Source organism: Mastigoproctus giganteus, chromosome 9 (genome assembly GCF_048544385.1).
Source record: "Mastigoproctus giganteus isolate SK-2022 chromosome 9, ASM4854438v1, whole genome shotgun sequence".
Classification (NCBI taxonomy): domain Eukaryota; kingdom Metazoa; phylum Arthropoda; class Arachnida; order Uropygi; family Thelyphonidae; genus Mastigoproctus; species Mastigoproctus giganteus.
The window spans coordinates 148,261,624-148,280,863 of record NC_143583.1 but is presented as its reverse complement, the minus strand read 5'-3'; the positions used below and the strand labels follow the sequence as shown (position 1 = coordinate 148,280,863).

General features: G+C 37.5%; 1 protein-coding gene across 9 annotated transcripts in view; it reads left to right on the top strand.

Moving 5' to 3' along the window:
- Positions 1-19,014, top strand: part of Gyf (GIGYF family protein Gyf) — a 915,224-nt gene extending 896,210 nt beyond the window's left edge. For 7 of the 9 annotated variants that reach the window (XM_090381592.1, XM_090381589.1, XM_090381586.1 and 4 more), the window contains one exon: positions 18,349-19,013. In XM_090381592.1, coding sequence (XP_090237718.1) covers positions 18,349-18,564 — 216 coding nt within the window. In that variant the 3' untranslated portion in view covers positions 18,565-19,013. Of the gene's footprint in view, positions 1-18,348 lie in introns of all 9 variants that reach the window. The other 2 variants (XM_090381591.1, XM_090381590.1) reach the window with 1 other exon arrangement.
- The last annotated feature ends 226 nt before the right edge of the window (positions 19,015-19,240 follow it).

Below are 19,240 nucleotides of genomic sequence, written 5' to 3'. Positions count from 1 at the left end.
GTTACACTGACAGTCAGACATCTCAGAGGTGACCTTACTGAGGTTTATAAGATTCTCAGAAGAATTGGTAAAATGAATGAAGGTGGAATTTGCACTGTTATAAAGAATTCCAGAACTAGGGACACTTTTTTCAAATTGCAGAGGTTGAAGTTTAAATTAGATTACATGAAGTTTTCTCTTTTAGCCAGCGAGGCGTTGATTGCTGGAATAGGTTGACTTTGCAGGTAGTTGGGGCTGGTTGTTTGAATAAATTCAAAGGTCAACTGAATAGCTGCCTATGTGAGGAGAGGAGGAAAGGATATAATTTATATTTTCTTATCTACTTGGTTTTTTTTTTTTTTTTTTTTTTACCAGTGTAGCAAAAGCCACTGGATTCCTTGCACTGTGACTAATACTATTTAATTGGCACACTGTGTATGTCAACAACCAACTGTTAGAAGCTTCAAAAGCTACAATACCTCAAATGAGTAAGGCAAGGCAGGCACAATATACCTCTTGATGGAATGCAGAATGTGCAACGGCAAAAAACAAAATAATATCATGCATGGAATGAATTCCAGAAATATCAAACTACGGTGAATTTGATTACATATAAAAAAGCCAAAGCTGGAGAGAGGCGAATTCATTGAAAGGCAAAGAAAAATTCCTGGATCATGTTTTCTTCCACACTTACTAGGAACTCGAGTCCTGGTTTGGTGTGGAAAAAAATTTGGACTTTGAGTGGAAGATATCCGAGCATACAATCTATAATTTTCCATTGGAAGGGGTAGGACTTAACAGAGGATGTATCAGAAATTCTGGCTGAATGGAGTAAGTTGAATTTCTCTACTACTACATCTTATTCATATAATCTACCATTCATAAAAGAGTAATTACTTACAACCATTACAAATTTGTCTAATAGCGCACTAGGTCCCGATGGCATTTACTATACTATGATACACCTAAACTCCAATTGTCTGGATATCCTAATAGCTCTGTATAATAGAATTTTTCTAAACAACTTGTATCCATCCGGCATGCAATTATCCTTGCATCTCCCAAACTAGGAAAAGATCCTTCCTGTATATATAATTATTATTTATTATTATTATTATTATTAGCGATACGATGCAAGGAAGCCTGAAGCTTATGCTGCACCAGCCAAAGAAACTCCCAAGTTACCCAGAGAGAGAGAGAGAGAGAGAGAGATGATGATATCCAGCTCAGGACCCTGGGTCTGCCAAGCCCATACTCATCAGATGTGAGCCTCTGGGGTGATTATCGTCCTATTTCACCGACCAGCTGCTTAGGGAAAATCCTTAAAGGAATGGTGCATAACAGACTTACATGGTTCTTGGAAAAAGAGATTGTTTTATCACCCCATCAATTTGGATTTAGGAAAAACAGATTGACCCTTGATCTACATGTCAAACTTGAAACAAATATTAGAAACTCATAAGAAAACCACATATGGTGATAGTAAATCTAGATCTTGAAAAAGCTTTCGACACAACATGGAGATTCTGAATCCTACAAGATCTATTTCAGTTAGGATATAGAGGACAACTTCACCAATTTATAGATAAATTCCTTACTGCCAGAACATTTCAGGTATGATATTAAGGCAATCTATCTACAACAGACAATAGATGTAAAAAAAAGAAGTCCCCCTGGGCTCAGTATTAAGTGCAACCCTGTGTGCCCTTAGGGTTTGAACAATATCACAAAGGTTATACCACCTTCACTGGAAATCTATATGTACACAGATGATCTTTCCATTTCATTTCAATCACAAAGCATGAACACGATTGAGCGACAGCTCCAATTATCCATAAACAAAATAGAAGCATTGACAAAAAATAATGGAGATAGAATGCCTGAGAAAAAATCAACTGTTATACACTTCTGTAAAATCTGTGGTCTTCATTCTGAACCAGTTTTATACTTAAATAATTTTCCTCTACCTGTTGTTCAAAATTTCTCCTCCTTAGACTTAACATTAGATAGGGAACTAAACTTTTATGAACATATATTAAGACTTCAAACTAGCTGCTTCTCAAAACTTAACGTTTTGTGCATAGTATGTTCAATGACCTGGGGAGTCAACAGGTACTCATTACTACAATTATATAAAACTTTGATTAGATCTCGATTGGATTATGTATCTCCTGTATATGCTTCAGCAAGATGCATGTTACATACCTTCAGCATGTCACATTACCTAGATACCATTCACCATAGTGCTCTCTGCATATCTCTAGGAGCCTTGAGAACTTCAATTTATAGCTTGTATACAGATGCATTGGAAACCCTGCTGCACCTTCAGCAAGATTACCTACTGTGCATATAAGTAGCAAAAATATACAGTCACCCATCACATCCAAATTGGTCCATTATTCGTGATCCACTATGGACAAGTAATTATGATTGCAAGCCAAATGAAAATAAACCAGTAGGACTGCGTCTCACACTTATTCAAGTTTGGGAAATACATTGCTGCAGTAAATATAAATTCAGAACCTCCTTGGCTGCCGACTATGCCTTTGTCCATATCATATCTTACAAACTGGAAGGAAAAAAAGACATCTCCAATCGTTATACAGAATCTCCACGCACTGCACAGTTTTGGAAATAGAAACAGTCATCAGATTTACATGGGTGGATTAAAATCAAACAACTCAGTAGATGCCATAGTAGTTTTACTGGAATACACTATATCTGTCTCGTTGCCTCATGTTTGTGGTATTTTCAGAGCTGAACTGTATGCTATTAAACTAGCACTGAATGATATTAATGAGCACCACCTTATTTCTGCTATAATCTATGCCGACTCCCTTAGTGCAATAGCAGCTCTACAGAATAGTAAATATTCCTCAAACTCCTTGATTCAACTTCTTAAAAAACAACACAGAGATTTTTATAAAGCAAGAAAACAAGTCTCCATCTGTTGGAATTCCAGGAAATAATTATCCAGACCAAGCTGCAAAACATCCAGATCTTAATATACATAATAACTTTCAGATCGTACCTTTTACAGTTTATAAGGACATCTTTCGTACCAAATACTTCCATTTGGGCACAACTTTGGAGGGATCAATCGTGCAATTAACTCTGCAGAATTAAAAAAGATCTATGTTTATGGCATTCTATTTCACATACAAATAGGCAAGAAGATGTTATATTGACAAGACTGTGCATTGGGCATACTTTTCTCACACACAAACATCTACTGCTAAGAGAAGATACCCTGCTCTGCCTGTCAGTTACAACTTACAGTAAGGCACATCCTTATTGATTGTCCATATTATTTGGCCGTTCAAACCACCACCTTCCGATCATTGGTAAACTTGCAAGCTCCTCTGACTCTTTCATATATATGGTGACAAAGCAAACGTAAGCGAGGTCTTTATGTATTAGCATTAGTATAGACATATTAGGCAAGAAAGCAAGCTTTATACAGCATCAGCCAAAAAAAACCCTTCCCATTTCACTGATCCATTCATTCCAAATGTTTGTGTAGTTCTGCCTTGAATTTATTTAAGCTGTCAACGTCTACAACTGTCTTTCCTCGGTTTGAATCTATGTCCCCTCCCCTTGGTTTTGTAATCTGAGCAAGAGGAAGAAACCCATCGGTGCCTGCTCAATCCATTCAAGATTGAGCTCAATCAGATTGCCTCACAGTGCCTAGTCTCCAAAAGCTGCAATTTGCAAAACTTTAGACTTTCTTTGTAAGAGCACCCCCTCACCAGTCTTGTTGCCCTTCTCTGTACTCGTTCTAACAACTCTACATCCTTCCTAAAATAAGGCTTCTAGATCTGAACACAGTACACAAGGTGTGCCCTAACCATTGCCTTTGCATTTTACGAGGGAATAAACACTTCTATCCCTGCTCACAAAATTCCTGTATATCATTGACAAGACCCCATGACCTACTCTGGCAGCCTGTCTGCACTGCTCAGAAAACTTCATATCTCACTGCACAATTACCCCATTCTCCACTACCCTGAGTGTAACAGTACCCAGTTGGTACATTTCTCTGGGGTGACTGCTACCCACATTCTTTACTTTACATTTGTCAATGTTAAACTCCAGTTGCCACTTCTCAGCTCATCTGCCCAACTTTTCCAGATTCTGACGCACCAGCATACTGTCATTAACAACTCTGCCAACCTTTGTATCATCTGTAAACTTTGATATTAACCTTGCTATACCTTCATCAATAACATTGATAAATATACAAAACAACAATGGACCCAACACCGAACCCTGAAAGACAACACTAATAACATTAGTCCACATAGAGCAGTATCCATTAATTACCACTCTCTGTCTTCTCCCACTCAACCATCCTTTTATCCATTGTAGCAACTTGCCCTTAATGCCATACTGCTCCAATTTCTACAGTAGTCTTCCATGTGCAACAGTATCAAAAGGTTTCCTGAAATCCAAGTATATGATATCAAAATTATTTTTTTGCATCCAGTTCCTCTGTGATAGTGACCACGTCATAGTATCCAATCAAATTGGTCAGACAAGACTTCTCGTTAACAAACCCATGCTGTGTCTGAATTATTACTGGTATCTTGTCTAGATGGTCCTGCAATGCTTCTTTCACCAGTGACTCCATTATTTTCACGGGAATGGAAGTCAAACTAAGGTTTCTAATTACTCATGTCACCCTTTGTGCATTGGAGATACATTTGCACATCTCCAGTCCGTGGGGATTTCCCCTGAGTCCAGGGATGCTTTTATATTTATGGCTAAGGGTTTGCTCACTTCCTTTGCTGCCTCCCTTCATATAACTGGATAGATCCCATCTACCCCAGGTGCCTTTCTTAGTTTAACTTATCTGGCCCTCTCCTCCTTGAATAACTCCAATGTAGATGAAAAATATTCATTTAGTTTTGCAGCTATCTGAGAATGATCATCTACAGTCAAACCATTGATATAATCTATATCGACTTGATATAATCTATATCCAGTTGACCAATCTCATTCATCCCCTTCCTTTTAGAGTTTATATAAGTAAAGAAGTCATTGCTGTTTTTCTTTGCATCATTTGCCAAAGATTTCTCATAATCTGCTTTCACTTGCCTAACCTCCTTTGTGACTTGATTACAGACTAGCTTGTATCTGCCATAGGCTTCTGTGTTGCCTGACAATTTATGTGCATCCCATGCATTATTCTTCTCTACCATGAGTCTCATTAGTTCATCTGACATCCATTTGAGCCTAAACCTAGAACAATATTTCTTAGTTGGAACCAAAAGCCTAGTAGCTTCCAAAATTACTTCCTTGAATGCTTCCCATTTAGAATTTGCTTTTGGTGACATCATCAGTTGGTTCCACTATATAGAACTTAAAAAATCTGAGACCACTATAGTCACCTTTAGCAAAGCAAAAATCCTTCCCTTTACCCCTGATGGTATTTACATCTTTAAGTAAATTCCACATCAGTACACTGTGATCACTGCCACCTAGTGGTTTCTTTATCTGTAAATGCTTAATGCATGAATAATCACTGCTGATAATCAGATCAAGAGTGTTACACCTTCCTTTTGCCTCTCTAACATTCTGCTGTAGAAAACAATCAACCAATATCTCCACAAAAGCCTTGCTAGTGTGCGAGTTACTGACCCACAAGTTCCAATCTATATCTGGGAAGTTAAAATCTCCCATTATAAAACATTCCAGTTTACTAGCCCACTCTATTTCTCTGTACAGCTGCTCTTCAGCTTACTAAAACTCGACTTTTAAAAAAATCTTTTGAAACATTTTGTATCCTGGAATAAATGTAGGTATTGTGAAAATATAATGTGAACCCAATAACACGTGTTTTTTTTTTTTTTTTTTTGGTAATTCGTTTCAAGACCTTGGAAGTTGAAATTTTCACTATATAACTAAGCTATTTCTCCCTCTAAAAGGTCAATTTTATAATGGAAATTGCACTACACATCGTATGTTCTTTAATAAGAATCAATTTTGAACTCCTTTGTGATATTTTTTTAAAACACATTTCTGGATGTCACTACCTAAAAACAATTTGCACTTTCCGATTTATTGGGCTTTTCTGTTAGTGCATCTAATTATAAACGGGTAGTAAACTCTAACTTATTGCATTTGCAATAATACCGATAACTGGAATTGTGTGGGTTTTTATGTTACGGTATTATGGTGAAATGAGTCCCCCTTCACTGAAATCTTCAATCATATAAAAAACATAAATGAATTTTTTCTTCATTCCTGTTTACTTATTACAGTGGTGAAGGGAAAGAGACCAATGGAAAGTACAAGTGCTGCCAGTGCTAGGAAACAAAACAAAATTGATTTAGAAATGAAGATGATTAATTAAGAAGTTTAAAGCAGGACAAAGTTTGTCATCTATTGCACGGAATTAGGTCTCGCTGCTTCAACATTGAATACTATTTTAAGGGACAGTGCACATATAAAAAGAAATTGTTTAAAGATCAGCAGTGATCACAAAACAGTGTTCAGGTGCTATATCGAAGATTGAAAAGCTATTAATAATATGGATGGGAAATCCGATTGTGAAGCAAGTGCTCCTGAGTCCAATGGCCATTCAAGCAAAAGAAAGAAGTATTTATGAAGATATTAAGGATAAGTACGGCGAACCCCAAGCCAAGTTTGTGGCAATCAATGTGTGGTTTAATAGGTTCAAGCATCGTGCTGGTTTCCAAAACATTAAAGTATGTGGTGAAGTCGCCAGTGCTGATTCTGCAGAGAAATTTTGTGATGTGTTGGAAAAAACCCCTTCTAAATATCCACAGCCCTTGACTTCTGCAGCGGAGTGCTTATCAGCTGGAGAATTAATTCTGGCAACGATGCTCGAAAGGTAACACTTTCTGACGTTTTGCCTGTCTCCTCTCTCTTTTTGTAATTTTATAATTTTGAAATTTTTCTAATTTTGTACACTTGTGTAATTTTTCAGTCAAATTTGTGAATGCTGCATAAGCATTTAGGGAAATTCCAACATACGTAGAGTTCCACGGAATACAACCCTTACATAAGTCAGGGAGTGGCTGTATAATTATTCATTTTACTCATCGGAATCATTAGGCCTATAACAAACTCCTACACTCATTTTTGCTTTTCCATTGCTTATGTCACACCAAACTGACTCAACATTGCACTGTTCATCTATGTCAACTGGATGCAGTTCCTTGGATTTTGTGTTTCTTAACTAACAGCATAACCCCTCCTCCCTTCCTATCCTGCGTATCCTTTCTGTGCACATTGTATTCCCCAAATTCCAAGTCTGCATCCTTTTTTGCGAACATTTCGCTGATTGACACCACATCTCTGATATTCCAACAATATCCACCTTGGATGTCTTAACTAGCACTTCAAATTCATCAAATTTATTTACTAAATTCCTAGCATTGGTGTACATGCAAGTATACATTCACCTGTTCTTACTCTTAGTTACTCTAACACAGCCCATGTATTTACTTGTTTAATATTTACTTGTTTCATGACTTCCAGCAGTTCCTGAAACCCCCAGCTACTTGCTTTCAGGGCTACTGGTCATTCCAATAGTAGCAGTGCAAGAATCATTTCCACCTGCCTGTGGCTACTGTTAATCTATTAGTCTGTGAATCCCCCCCCAAGCTAGCAGTTTTCTGACCCACCTAACATTGCCTCGATATCATCAGCAAATAATCTTGCACCCTTTCTATTTAAGTGTATCCCATCCCTGTAGAAACAATCTCTCCTGTTAACAAGCACAGACCATGCTGAGAAAAATTATACCCAGTGTTCAGCAGTATATCAATGTTCTCCCCAGAAAATTTTGCCAGCCAGGTGGACAAGTGTAATACTTCGCAATATTATAAAATTTTCTGTTATTTATAAATGTGACTTAAGCGATCCAGAGCAAAAATTAATTGCATTATTTAACATTATATTTATTTAATGATAATTTGTGCAACAAACATTGAGAAAATTTAATATTGGCTAGGGTTATATTTTTAACATGTTCGCTTCCAGTCATGAGTCACCATGCTATCGTCAATAGCGAGGCACAGAAGGAGGAGGAGACTGTCGCCAGAAGCTGACTGTGTTTCCATAATGAAAAAGCTTGAAAATTGGTAATAAGGGATTGTTAGGTATACCTATCAATATTCAAGTGTCGTATAAGCAGTTTCCAGAAGATTTTGAAATTCAGGTGATAGGCACTGGAGGTCAAATTTGGCTTTAAATGCCGCATCACACGCTGGCATGTGACACTAAAACATAATAATATAGTATGTAAACAATAAAACAAAAAACGTGGTAACATTAAGAAATACGTTTTTTAGCATTAGTAGAGGCATTTGATGCAAGAAAGCAAGCTTATGCAGCATCAGCCAAAAAAAAAAAAAAAAAAAAAAAACCACTTCCACTTCACCCCTCTGTTCGTTCAAAATACCTGTCCAGCTGAGCCTTAAACTTATTTAGGCTATCAACTTCCACGACAAGGGATGGAAGTCTGTTCCACCAACCAACCACTCGCTGGCTAAAGGCAAATTTCCGCATCTATCCTACATCTGTCTTTCCTCAATTTGAATTTATGCCCTCTCAGGTGATTATTCTGAGTGAGAGGAAGAATCCCATCAGCATTGAGCATGCTTAAACCATTCAAGGCTTTATACACCTCTATCAGATCACCTCGCTGGTGGCTAGTCTCCAGACACTCTAATTTGCAAAACTTAAGCCTTTCTTCGTAAGAGCACCCCTTTGTTCCATTCACTAATCTTGTTGCCCTTCTTTGTACTCGTTCCAGCAGCTCTACATCCTTCTTGAAATGAGGCCTCCAGACCTGTACAGTACTCTAAGTGTGGCCTGACCATTGCCTTATACAAGGGAATAATCACCTCCTTATCCCTGCTAGAAAAATTCCTATATATCATTGACAATACTCCATGAGCTACTCTTGCAGCCCGTCTGCACTGCTCTGAGAACTTCATATCTGCCTGCACAACCACCCCCAAGTCCCTTTCATTCTCTACCACTGTCAGTGTAGTACCACAGAGTTGATACGTTGCTCTGGGGTTGCTGTTTCCCATGTGTAGTACTTTACATTTGTCAATGTTAAACTTCATTTGCCACCTCTCAGCCCATCTGCTCAACCTTTCCAGATCCTGTTGCAGCAGCATAGTGTCAGTAGTGTCCTTGACAACCCTGCCTACCTTTGTATCGTCTGCAAACTTCGACATTAAGCTTGATATACCATCATCAATATCATTTATGAATACAGAAAACAATAATGGACCCAACACTGAGACCTGAGGGACTCCACTAATAACATTAGTCCACGATGAATAGTGTCCATTGATTACCACTCTCTGTCTTCTCCCCCTCAGCAACCCCTTTATCCACAGCAGCAATTTGCCTCCAATGTCACACTGCTCCAATTTGTCAGCAATCTTCCATGTGCAACAGTATCAAAAGCCTTTCTAAGATCCAAGTATATAATATCAAAGTTATTCCCTGCATCCAGTTCCTTTGTGACTCCATCATAGTATCCAATCAAATTGGTCAGGCAAGACTTCCCCTTAACAAAACCATGCTGTGTCCGAGCTATAACTGAAGTCTTGTCTAAATATTCCTGCAGTGCTTCTTTAACTAGTGCCTCCATTAATTTTCCTGGAACAGAAGTTAAACTCACTGGTCTATAATTGCTTGTGTCAGCCTTTGATCCTCCTTTATGAATTGGGGTCACATTTGCACATCTCCAGTCTGCAGGTACCTCCCCTGAGTCCAAAGAAGCTCTCATAATTATGGCTAAGGGTTTGCTTACTTCCTCTGCTGCCTCCTTTAATATAACTGGATAGATCCCATCCACCCCGGGTGCCTTTCTTGTGTTTATCTTCAACAGTTTCTCCTCCACTTTACTCTCAGTTATTACAAGATTCTCTAGCTTACTGCTAGAGTTGAATACACCTCTGGCTTTCCCCTCGCTAAATAACTCCTCATGTGTGAATGTCGATGCAAAATATTCATTTAGTTTGTTAGCTACCTGAGCACGATCACCAACACTTGAACCATCGATATCAAGTGGACCAATCTGATTCATCCCCTTCCTTCTAGAGTTTACATAAGTAAAGAACTCTTTGCTGTTTTTCTTTGCATCCCTTGCCAAATATTTCTCGCTCCGCCTTCGCCTGCCTAACCTCCTTTGTAACTTTCTTACAGATCAACTTGTATCTATCATAGGCTTCTGTGTCATGTGTAAATTTGTATGTATCCCATGCATGTTTCTTCTCTGCCATATGCCTCATCAGTTCATCTGACATCCATTTAGACCTAAACCTTGAACAATATTTCTTAGTTGGTATGTAAAGCCTAGTAGCTTCCAAGATAAGTTCTTTGAATGCTTCCCATTTTGCATTTGCTGTTGGTAACATCATCAGTTGGTCCCACTGTATAGAATTTAAATACTGTCTCAGTCCATCGTAGTCGCCTTTACGAAAGCAATAACCCATCCCTTTACCCCTGATGGTAGTTACCTCTTTGAGTAAATCCCACTTCAGCACACTGTGATCACTGCCACCTAGTGGTTCTTTTATCTGCAGATTCTTAATGCATGAAGAATCACTGCTGATAATCAAATCAAGAGTATTCCTCCCTCTAGTTGCCTCCCGAACATGCTGATGTAGAAAACAATTATCCAATAAATCCACAAAAGCCTTGCTAGTGTGTGAGTGACCAGCCCCCAAACTCCAGTCAATATCTGGGAAATTAAAATCTCCCATTATAAGACTCTGATTTACTGGCCCACTCTATTTCCCTGTACAGTTTCTTATTATACTCATCAGTCATTAGGCCTATAGCACACTCCTACTCTCAATTTTGATCTCCCAATGCTTGTGTCACACCAAACTGACTCGACACTGCACTTTCCAGCGATGTCCACTGGCTTCACTTCCTTGGATTTTATGTATTTCTTAACTAATAGCACCCTCCTCCCTTCCTATCCAGTCTATCCTTTCTGTAGACGTTGTACTCCCCAAATTCCAGTTCTGCATTCCTTATATCTGTGTGTCTCTGATATCCCAACAATATCTGCTTTTGATGTTTTGAGCAATACCTCAAATTCATCAAATTTATTTACTAAACTCCTAGCATTGGTGTACATGCAAGTATACATGCACCTTTTTCTATTCTTAGCTACCCTAACACAACCCATGTGTTTACTTGTACTGCAATGACTCCCAGCAGTGTCTGAAATATCCTGAATCTTGTTTTTCAGGCTTCTGCTCATTCCAATAGAAGCAGTGCAAGAATCTCTTTCACCTCTGCCAGTGGCTAGTGTTAATCTATTCGTCTTTGTATCCCCCCAAGCTAGCAGTTTTCCGACCCACCTAATACTGCCTCGATAGCATCAGCAAATATTCTTGCACCCTTTCTATTTAAGTGTATCCCATCCCTGTAGAAGCAGTCTCTCCTGTTAACAAGTACAGTCCAGGCTGAAAAAAATTCTACCCCTTGAGCCTTGCACAATCTTTCCAGGGCGGAATTGATCGACAAGGCTCTCATCATATACTCCCTCCTATCGTGTCTGGGCAGAATTGCAGACACTTTCAAATTCAACCCTATTTCACGGCTTTTTTTCAACTGTGACCTATACTTGTTAAGCAATTCTGCCGGTCTCCTACTCTTGATATCATTAGTGCCAACGTGTACAACTATATCACCTTTTGTGCCCTTAAAAGATGATATCTGCTCTACAACGTCATCAACCTTTGCCCCTGGCAGACATACCCTGGTCCTGTTCCACCTATCCTTTTTACAAAGCATGTTCCCCGTTTCCCTGACAATAGAGTCACCAACAAGTACTAGTTCCTTTGGGATCAGCACATTCTGCCGCTGTGTTTCATGATGACCAAGTGCAAGCTCTGGCGTTGATGTGGGCAGCTGAGAGCTTGATGGGCCCCTCACTTTAGTTCCTTCGAGGGCATCCACCCTGTCCTTCAAGCTCTCATATTGGCCCATAAGAACGCTGAGTTGTTGCCTGATTTTGATACACTCCTTGGATCGCGCACATGCAGACATCCCCCATGGCAATATCATGTCCCATACCTGAATGCTCCACAAACATCATGCAAGCTGTGCATTTTAGAAGGCTGTGATTCAGAAGGAAACTTCCTCCCCTCAGTTCTCCTCTGAGCCACAGCACTTCTATTAGCTTGAGCCTTTTGTTTTGCTTGAGCCTTTTGTTTTATTTCATACCAAACCAATACAGATTACAAATACTATGTGTAAGAATGTTACTTATGTATAATGTTCGCACAATCTAAGCAATAGCCGGGTGATCCTTCATAAACACAGATATAGATTGTATCCTTAGGTTTCCCTTCAGAATAGCAACATTTGCATTGCTTCCTCAATATCTCTCCACCTTTTCTTTCTTCCCGCAGTTTGAGCACATGTTCCAGTTCAGGTACATCATGCACAGTGTGAGGGAGATCAGATGGCTGTTTCAATAAAGATCTGATCACTGATAAACGGAAGTCATAAAGTTGCATCTTGTTATGCGAATATTTATCATAGATATTATAACATTGATAGCATTATTTAGCATTGATCATTATTGGTTTCAAAATATGCATAAATATTTTTGTAGGCCACCTAATGGTTTTCCTTTCACAAGGATGATAGGCAAGCATTTGATCTTGCTTGTCAATGCCTGACATAAACTTATTGTACTCAATTATAGGCAATGGTTTTGATTTCAGTTTGCCTCGTTTGTTCTGCATTTCCACCATATCATTTTGGTATTCTGTAGATATGTAACTGACATCTCTTCTGCCACTTAGCAATCATTACACCACGGGCACACCTTGATAAAGTTTCACCTTTCTTCAGCTTCTTTTCTCGAACCTCTTTCGGAAATGTTTTCCTATTACTTCTGATTGTCCCAGTACAATGGGTTTGTCTGTCAGCGAGACACTTAGAGGGTTCATAACTATTGTCCATAAATATACTATGCCTGACATCTAACATCCCATCAGGTAAGTTCATGACGACTTTTTGTGCATTTCCTTTTCCACCAGAATCATCCAACATGCCGGTATATACTTGAAATTTGATAGCCATACCTATTGCATTTGTTTTGAATGTACTGTCGAAAAACAAGCCTTCCACACCACAATATCATAGACTCATCTAAGCTAATCTCACGTCCTGGATAATATATTTCTGACATTTGTGCGTTGAACAGATTCACAATTTTCCGAATTTTATATAGGCGATCCCATGAACATACCTCTTTCTTTTCTGGATTTTTTGCAAAATGCAAGGCCCGCAGTAATAATAAGAAACAATTCCTGCTCATGTTATCTGTGAACACATGTAATCCGAACAGCTTATCTGTTTTCCAATAATCTTGTATGTGGTTCAGTCGGATGGTTCCCATATGTAAAATCAATCCAAAAAATACCAGCATTTCATCTGTAGTGGTGTCCTTCCATGCATTTATTCGAGAATGTTCTTTATTTTCTCGCGGAAGAAGTATTTCAAGAGCATAAACATTTGTTTGTGTAATTATTTCATCCAAGATATTGTCAGTCAATAAATGACGAAAGTAATCTATAGGATTATCACCTGACACAGGTTGCAGCAAAGATTCGGATTTTGTGAAACGAAACTGTTTCATCGATGTTACATCATTTTCCCACATGACGTTTTCCAACTTATCAGAATCCTGCTGTGGAAGTGTAGCCTCTTCCACATCTTCTTCATCTACACTTTCCAAATCAGAAGCGTCCTTTGGAGGAATAAAATCTTTGTCATCGTCGTAACTGACGTCACTGGGATATACGTCAGATAACTCTTCCAACATTTTTGCAATTTCTTCATCTGTAAGGGATTTTTTATACTGCACTTTTCTTCTTTTTGGGCGCGATGGGCCTGCTAAACTATCATCTGCACAACTCATATTACAAGGCTTTTCCGCACGTAACATTTTGTTGAACAAAATGTTCAACACCACATACAACTACATATAATTTACACCCTTTGCTTGACGCCAAAACAACTATACACAGCAGAAACACAATGCCAACTGAAGTTGACAACTTCATACTAAAGTCTAACGAATCCCGTGCGTGCTTGGCTACTGGGTAATGATGCCACATCACGCGCTGGTGCATGATCGGCAGCAAATGTGTTAATTGAAAAATGAAAATTTCAATACATATACTTAAACACAGTAAATTAAATAAACAAGGTATTTTTTTTATTAGAATTCAATGTAAAAAAATTATAATGAAAAATGTTTAAATTTAAATGTTTTCTAGACATAACGCATCTAACAGTTCACAGAATTTAATGTCGTGGTGTACCAGCTTGCAGAATTATAATACTCAGCTTGCTGTAGAGATGGCTGCAGAGTGAGTGAGTTGATACACTCAGTCAACTCAGAAAGTGTCCGAAAGATTTGAATAACAAAATTGAATCTGAGTCAGTGAATCGCAGAATTCAACCAACACATCAATGCCATCAACCGATTGGCATCTGATAGGTCAACATAAAGCACACAACAATATTCTCAGTAATCTGGATTTGCGGCATCGAACTATGCAGTGGCCACGTGACGTCAGTGTGAGGTCGAATAGTGGGAAGTCTTAACTGAATAGGTAGGTTACATACTGGGAAGTTGAGGTCTACCGACCTTTCAGCATCCAATCACAATTCCAGCTAGATTGGCATCCGCTCCTGTCGCATTGACCTCAATCGCATGATATGTTTGAATTAATATCGATCGAGATCAGTACCGTATGGTACCGCAAGAATTGCTTAAATTTTAGCCAGGCAGTCGGTTAAATTCACTGGGCGGTGCGCCCATTCGATAGGTCATGGAGAGAACACTGTATATTAAACTTCTTGGAGTAATAAATACAATTTGATATTATTTCCATAAATTAATAAAACATAGTGATTGACACACATATTGGCCATAGTTGCCCTTGTATCATGAAACCTACATAACAATTCCTATAAGACTATAATCCAGTAACTAACACACAAATAATCCAGATAATGCTAAGGTAAAAGACTTATCCCCAAGTAACCACAAGACAAATATTGATTGCTATCCAAACATAGGTAACCATGCCACCAAGCGAATCACTAACAGTGGGCAAGGTCATTACTGGCCACTGTACCAATAAACAAATGGCAAGAAAACAAAGTAAAGTTGTAAATTCTACTCATGAGAGATGAATACAGAAAAACCATACTTTCTAAAGAAGAGGAATGGTAAATTTGAGTGATGTAAACCTTCAGCTCCTCAAAAACAAATTGAGGATTCCAGTAAATCCAAATAATGCTTACCTTGTAGTGGAGTTATGAAAGCTATTGTAGTAATTTGGCTGACATCCGAGATCTCCTCACAGTATGATCCTGTTGCCTTTTGTCTACAGGAAACCAGTCTACTCCACATATAACTGTTTCATTCTGGAACTACATAATACATCGGAAAGATTGTGTTGCACACAATCCAAACAATCTGGCACATGGAGTGGAAGTATTGATAATCAACTCTCAGATACCCTCAAGACCAATCCCACTGAAAGAAAACCCTGAGGAACCCAAGACTCTAATCCCACTTTCAGTGGGATTATAGTCTTGAGTCAACATTAACTTTAATTTAATTAGTCTCATTATACTTGTCACCTAACAAAAATATATTTTTGATACAGTGAGCCTGTGACACTGTGTAGACAAACAGTATACCACAGGACATCCAAGATACAAAACTTAGAGGGAATTTATTCAAAATTTCATGAATGGAATATTTCAGGTTAGAATAAAAAAACACTGTCAAAATCATATTAGCAAGAAAAAATAGAGTTAACCAAGGATCTGTCTTGAGTGCCATTGGGATTCATTTTAGATAGTAAATTAAAGAACATAGAACATATCAAGCAATTATGAATAAAGTGCATGAAACATCTCAATATTCTAAAAATTTATTGACAAGAACATGGCAGGCAGACCATTAAACTCTGCTTAACCTTTGTAAAACACTAGTGAGGTCAAAAATAGATTATGCAGAAACTGTCTATATATGCCGACCGGGCTAGCCGGGTGGGTAAAGTGCCTGCCTGGCAACCCAAAGGTTGCGGGTTCGATTCCCGCCTCGGGCTTGGATCAGTGTACTGCAAAAACCTTGGGAGGTGCATTATGGCCACAGAAGCCTATGCGCCAACAACTACCAAAAAAAAAAAAAAAAAAACCTGTCTATATAACTCAGGTTGAAAGAGGGTTCTCAAATGATTAGACTCAATTCATCAAAGCACACTGTGAATAGCAAGAAGAGCTTTCCACACATCCCCCATGTACAGTTGGCAATACTGTATGTATACACGATAAATAAGCTTTATTAGAGTACATCCTACCTGGGCATCCCACAATGGAAACAACTGTCTATAAACATGTAAACCAATGTCTAGGAATCCAACTGAAAGAACTACTAATAATGCATAATCTCAGTATAGATAATGTTGCAAATCTAGGTGTACATGTAATATCACCATGGACCAGTCAGTCCATATCTTATGATCTCTATACAAAAGTGGAATAAAAGGGACAGCTCTGGAGCTCTTCAGAACCATTCAAGAAGCATAACTTACTTGAATTCCTTAAATGTAAACCAAGCTATAAAAACTATGAAAAGTAGCTATTAGTATCTGTTTAACCTGCCAAAGATCCAGTTCATTGACAGGTTAAGCAGATACTAACAGACTTAATGAAAGAAAAATGGGAAATGGCTTTCTACTGGTACCAGGACATAAAGGAATAAAAGGAGAAGCTGATAAGAATAGCAGAATCAGCCGCAGACCTTCCGAAACAGCTGTTTCAAGTTCTACCTAATGACTACAAGACAATCATCCAAAACTACTTCTAACAAAATAGCAAAAACAAGCATCAAGTAAACTATAACAGATAAAACCTAAAGTTTAACATTAAAGACAAGCACAGAAGCTGTATTGATTAGGCTATAAGTAGGACATACGTGCATTACACGTGGTTATCTGCTAGTGCTGAAGGACTTCCCAGAGATCAAATGTTGACACTAACCAAGCAGTTAAACATATATTGATAGATTGTCTAACATACAAAAACAATCAGCATAGATGAAGGCATTTCACATTATATAACGAAGACAAAATATCATCCTCAGAGATATCCAGGTGACAACAAACATGTTTCAGACATATTTAGCTTCTTGAAGATAACATGTACTATAATAATAGTGATATATGCAGAATAAATATTTAACCTTCATAAATATGGATATATCCCCTCCCACATACTATAATTGACATTAGAAAGTTGTGTGTATGCAGCTTTCCATCTAATTGATTTACAACCTGAGAAAGTATTTTTTGGATTTGTATTTGTTTAAAGGAATTATTGACTGATAATTTTATCATGGCTATACAGAGAAAAAAAGATTTACTGCCCCAGTACCAGTTATAATGTAAGTGAATAGTTCAGATGTATTCACTTACGTTATAATCAAGATGAACCAAAATATTGCTACAATGTTTTTTTTTATTATTATTATTATATTTTTAATGCAGTGTTTTTACACATCTTCACAAAATTTTGCAGCCATTGATATTTGACCAGGAAAAAAACGTGAAGAAAAAATAAAGTTTAGTTGTATTCCAAGCTTCTAAAATTATTTCCTACAAAGGTTCTTTTCATGTGGGATTGTAATTAGCTGGTCTATTCCTGCAGTATGAGGAAAGAGGCCTAGACTACATGTGGTTTGCATATGTTAAGGCAAACTTATCCTAACATTTAATGTTCAGGTGCTATGTTATCATTGTATTTGTTTCATTGAAAAATACTTGCAGAATTTTTTAATGAAATAAATACTCCATAAGCTCGCCAGTTCATTATGTTTTAATATGCAAAAAGTTACAAGTATAAAGTTCAGGAATCTTATTTGCTGTAAGTATTACATGATTGCATCATAACTATTGTGTCACTGATATGTTTTAGGATATACAAGGATTACCAGTTTGACCAAGGATTGAAATCCTCTCCCTCCACTTCTTAGTTTTCACAAAGCTGATAGTTATTCATCAGGATTTTTTGACATGTAAAGTCATAATATACTCTACAGAATAAGTACTAATCCAAATAATTTTAAATTGTACTTCCAAGTGCATTCTCATCAACTGAAAGTGATTAAGATTCTGTTATATCTGTAGCTAATAACATATGAACAGCCACTTTAAATGGTAATTTCAAAAATAATTATTTTAAAAACAGTTATTTCCTAAGAAAATTTTTTTTTTTTTTTTTTTTTTTTTCCAATCATAAACTTGTAATGTATTTTCTCTTTAGGATACGCTCTGGGGACCAGCTTCTATTATTAATCCAACAAAGAATCCCTCCGAACATTTGCAACAGTTTCATGAAACTGAAGGACTGTTAAGTAGGAATAAGAAAAAGAAAAAAAACAGAATGCAAAAGCTTGATAGTTCACTTCTTGGGTTTACAGTTCAGCCAGATCCTGATCGCATTAACGTTGGAGAAATTGACCATGTAGAAGGAATGTAACTTTGACCTCTTCATATTATTCTAAGATTTGTAAAGTGTTGTATGCAGTGTTCTATGAATACTCCATGACTGATTTGACAAACAGATGTTACTTGAGGTGTTTAATTTTAGAATTTAAGTGAAGTTTAAAAATGTAAAGAAAAATCAGATCTAATTATTTACCACCGTGTTGAACTAGGCTGTACAGAGATATGAGTGCAAATTCATCTGTTGTTCATCAGATCCAGTTTAAATTACTTAACTACAGACTAAACTGGTAATTGCTGCTTCAGTTCCTTATCACCCATCGTGGAACTGCAGTAGAGAAGTTGCCTTGGTTGTTACACCACTCTGTAAAGAATGTTGCCCTCAGGCAGGCTTTTTTCTAATACAAAAAGGGGTGGGTTGTCTACTTTTGTGTGAAGTCAATTTTGACAGATGTAATTATTTGGAAAATCCAACTATTGTAGACAGTGTAAATAAATTTATAAGCCTGCAGATTGCTTAATAATGCCTGGTAGTTCAATATTTTATTTGTAATACTTAATCTCACTCATTCTCACACTCAATATACTGGACATCCATAATTAAATACCTGCAGATTGAGCTAAAGGTCAGATTGCACTAATCTGATACTGATGTTTGCAGATAATAAACTAATATGACCATTAGTTTGTTATCTGCACATTTATAAAGC